General features: G+C 47.6%; 1 protein-coding gene across 1 annotated transcript; it reads right to left on the bottom strand.

Moving 5' to 3' along the window:
- Positions 1-2,501: 2,501 nt before the first annotated feature.
- On the bottom strand, positions 2,502-3,868 carry LOC119376568 (putative nuclease HARBI1). The gene is made up of 2 exons (XM_037646358.1): positions 3,287-3,868; positions 2,502-2,735 (listed from the first exon to the last, which is right to left on the bottom strand). Exons 1-2 carry the CDS (start codon positions 3,866-3,868, stop codon positions 2,502-2,504), a joined length of 816 nt encoding a protein of 271 aa, XP_037502286.1.
- Between the last annotated feature and the right edge of the window lie 514 nt (positions 3,869-4,382).

The raw sequence follows: 4,382 nt of genomic DNA, 5'->3' as shown, positions 1-4,382 counted from the left end.
ATGCTATGCTTGAAAAAGTCACAGTTTCGCCGCAAGGGCGAAGCAATGAATGCGATAGCAAGGAACTAATGCTATACGAAGTGAGGCTCGCCAATGGATACTCTCAGTTTGAACAGCGCTTCTGTTGCAAAGGCGGCCGAAGCAGCGAAGGAAACTAGCGTGCTTCAAGTGTCGAGCTGTGACACTTGATAGTTCGCGCTCATCTTCTGTTTGTTCGTTTAGCGGCGTCCCTGAGCTCGAGTGACATTCGTACGCGCCGTAACATGAGCGCGGACATCACGGTGAAAGCGTGAAACATTCCTCTACCCCGCGCCACGAGAAAACCGCGCGAGCAGACAGCGGAAGGGCAAGCTTCTCCCATGCGCAAATATAAGAAGAAGCGAGCGAGCTCTCCGACGACTTTTAAATGCGCCCGTCGGGCTCCTAGCGCCACCTCGCTGGTAATGAAGAAACGCTTATTATCGCCTTCTGTCTCTGGGTCCGTCCAGCGCTAAATGGTGTGTATATAACGCTCGCCGTTAGCTACGTGGAGGATCTGCGTTTCGTGGCGTAGTGGATAGCGCCGCTCGCTGCGGGGCAAGAGGTCCCTGGTTCGATTCCGCGCTTCGGAAGCATTTTTCTGAGTTACTTTTCTTTGGGGCCTTTATATATATATATATATATATATATATATACATACTTATACATATACGGTGCATGACGGCGGCGACGGCGACGGCAAAATCCAGCCGAGACTGTCCATATAATTGCTATCGCAATAAAAACCGGCAGCTCCCACGCACTGTGGGAATCGATGTAATGCGAAGCAGTCAGCAAGAAGCAAATAATGCTGTATGTAATATGCATGTCATCATTCACTGTTCTACATGACATGTTTTACATGACATGCAGGTTATGATTTAAATATTACCACCTGTCATTTGTGTTGGTCATAGAGAAATGTCTCATCGTAGCAATTTTTGAATATATCAAGTTATGAAAACGGCCTCAGGAGCACTATGGCCATGGCGTGTAAATCATGGTTTTCATAACAAGTTAGTCATGATTTTCATGATATGACCAGTCATTCATGTTTGTCATACAGTCATGTTATGCCATACCAATTTTGGTATAAATCCCATTAACGATACGGCCAGGAGAGCGCAAAGTCGTAGGCGGATAGATAGATAGATAGATAGATAGACAGACAGACAGACAGACAGATAGATAGATAGATAGATAGATAGATACGCTCAAAGTCGCCGAAGTTCGCTAAGAAATGCTTCGCATTTAAAAAAACTTTCTTTTGAAGTCTCACTCAATTCGATTCTTTGCTTTTTGCATTTCAGGTGGCGGAATACCACCGTCAAGCGAAATGACCGACGAGCTGCAGCGCGTAGGAGACATCGCTTCACACATGGCTGTTCGTCTGCCCAACCCCTGCGACAGCGACCGCAGCCGACATGATGCTATGCCCGGGGGATCGCAGTCCTCGAACCAGCTGTGCACACCTTCTGTCGCTGCACTGCTGTCGCAGACCCAAGACACGCCTCTGGAAGAGTCCGGTGGTATGGCTCCTTCGTATTTTTTTCATTGCCCATGTTTAGGTCTGTTAAGTTCACTTTTTTGTAACACAAATGTGTTTCGTTTATTACGCTGCAACTGTCACGTACGCATTTTCAGAGTCCAGTATTTTAGCCGTTTTCTGAACGGCGTGTTTGTCAGGCTTCGGTGCTGCCACCCTCTACTGGCTCATGTAATTGAGCATCTCAATGTGACGAATGAACAAAGCAACATCAAACCTTGAAGATACAGGTTGATTGCACCACGTGACATTTTTAAAAATAAAATGGTTACAATGGGCACTTTAGGTACTACATGGCTGTAGAGTGTACATACACAGCATGGTGTTCAGAACAATGCGACACCTTTGGTGTAGCTATGCAGGAGTCGGCAAGCAATGTGATCATATGAACTGTTTCTGCAGGTTGTCAAGACATGTACGACGGGGCAACAGACTCCTATTCATGGGAAGAGCCTAGCAGTCCGCTGGAAGAGTCATCACCAATTCATTCACGTCCCCATGGCCAAGTACAGGATCCTGCAATGAGCAAACCGTGCTATGGCAGTGGTGCAAGCTTATCAGAGGCTGCAGCTGGAGCACCCACAACTACTTCCGGAGCCGCTTCAGCTGCAACTGCCAGCGCCGCTGTGCCAGTTGGTACGAAACGCACTTCAACCAGCGGCAGCCAGAGGCAAACTGCTGTCTCAATCGAACTGGGTGCCCGCCTGGATGCCATCAAAGAGGACCGCGAGCAAAAGAAACGAGAGCATTTATTGAGGTTGAAGTTCATGCGGATCGAGCACAAACAAAAAAGAGCGCAACACAGTGAGACAATGGAGCTTTTTCGGTCAAAAATAGCGAATCAGAAGGCCAAGGCACAAATGCTAAAGCTTCAGCTAGACATCATTAAAGAACAGTACGAATAAAGTCACAGCCCTGTTATGTTGTTTCATTTCGTTTAAGTGAAATACTGCGCGACTGTGCGCTCCCTCATCCTGAATCCGCCTGCTGTGTCTGGCACAAGTGGCATGGCTGCTGGTGGTGGCGGAGCAGATGAGATGGTAGCCGCTGAACTGCTGTCATGAATGACCTGGCTTTGTGGTGGAGGTGGGACGGGTTCTCTCAGGAGGTGGCCGAAGTTGTGCAGTGCGGCACAAGCTGTTATGATGATGGGAACTGAGGATGTTTTTATCTGAAGTGTCATGTCGAGGCATGGAAACCTTCGCTTCCACACTCCAAACGCCCTCTCGGCACTGCAGCGAGTCGGTGAGAGAGACTTGTACCTAAACAAATAATTTTTTTAGCATTTTAGGCATTTGTATACACAATAGTATTGCTCCACGATTGCTCCAACTTGACTTCACCTGTGCTTAGGGTTGTCTTTCGTCCCTGTGTCCCTAAATGGGGTCATCAGGTAGGATCTGCAGTGATACCACTTGTCGCCAAGTAGGATGCCAGGCACAGTCCCTCTCTCATACTGTACTCTCGGCGAACTATTGTCAAATATCCGGCTGTCGTGAGCTGAACCCGGCCAGCTGGCCACCAAATCAAAAAATTGAAGCTGAGGCCCTGTGATTGCCTGCAATAGGAAGCAATATTTTTTCACTCTGAAATAGATATAATGCTCGGGAAAATTGGTACAAATTTATGTTATGCATACAACGTCGCACTGCTACTTTTATAAACATGATAATCATTCGAGTATTTCCCTAATTTACGTCAACGGGAGAGCCATACACATACCTGGACATTGATTGAGAAGTAGCCCTCACGATTCCGAAAGACCTCCGCGTCTTCTCCACCGGGATTTTTCATGGGCACATGAGTGCAGTCTATGCAGCCGCTCACACCATGGAAACGCGCCATGGCATAAAATTCCTCAATTACCACGGCTGCTTCACTGGCGTTGGGCAACCTCACAAGCTGCGGGAACAATGCGTCGGCTATCATTCTTGATATGCGTGCGTTGATGCGTGACACGCTTGCCTGAGACACATTAACAAGGTCTCCGGTAACAACTTGAAAGGTTCCGGCGCCGTAGAATCGCAGCGTGATGAGCAGCTGGAGCAGTGGCGGCACGGGGTGACCACGTTCGTTGTCCTTTGGGTGCAGCGGCAGCATTTCCAGCAGGCGTATCACTGCTCGCTTAGAAAAGCGGTACCGTGAAAGGAATTCCGCGTCGTTGTATGCCTCTATAGGATTCTGCCGATCCCTGAGAACTGGCCGTAACGGCGGCGCGTAGCGATACGCTTCATCCTGTATAATTTCCTCCACCCGGCCAGCAAAATCCACGAAGTCGGCGAGACTGTTAGAATAGTCAGCCATTTTGTTTGATCAGAAAACCAGCGAAAGTTGCGCGATAAGTTACACTTATGAAAGTCTGAGGAAAGTATAAGTTTGAGTTAAGTGCGGGGAAAGTTTCAAAAACCACACTTAAGGAGCACTTATGAAAGTACCACTTTTCTGGGAAAGTATGGCTCCTGGGAACGAGGCTAGAGAAGTTTTCACACTTGTTTCATTAAATAAAGCACCAATAAATTACTGTAACTTTCGCGGAACACTGCCCGTAAATGTTCTAGTCTTTATAAAGGTACTTTTCGTAACAGGCGGAATAAATTATTTCTCGCTTTTGTCGGTTTTGTCGGTTTTAAGCCTTCGGCTAGACACAACAAGCAGCCGCCACTCAGCGGCCTTCGCTATAAAGTGGTCATCACAACTCGCGCTTATTTTGTCGTCTACAAGTTTGTTTACTGTGCTGAGATATCGCATGCAATACGAGCGGTTCTTTTGTGACCATACGTGCGTTTCGCTCCTTGGATTCTTTTTCTGCTTTTCAGCG

The sequence above is a fragment of the Rhipicephalus sanguineus genome, unplaced genomic scaffold, assembly GCF_013339695.2.
Source record: "Rhipicephalus sanguineus isolate Rsan-2018 unplaced genomic scaffold, BIME_Rsan_1.4 Seq148, whole genome shotgun sequence".
Taxonomy (NCBI): Eukaryota; Metazoa; Arthropoda; class Arachnida; order Ixodida; family Ixodidae; genus Rhipicephalus; species Rhipicephalus sanguineus.
Note: the sequence above shows the minus strand (reverse complement) of the source record. Positions and strands in the feature narration are given on the sequence as shown.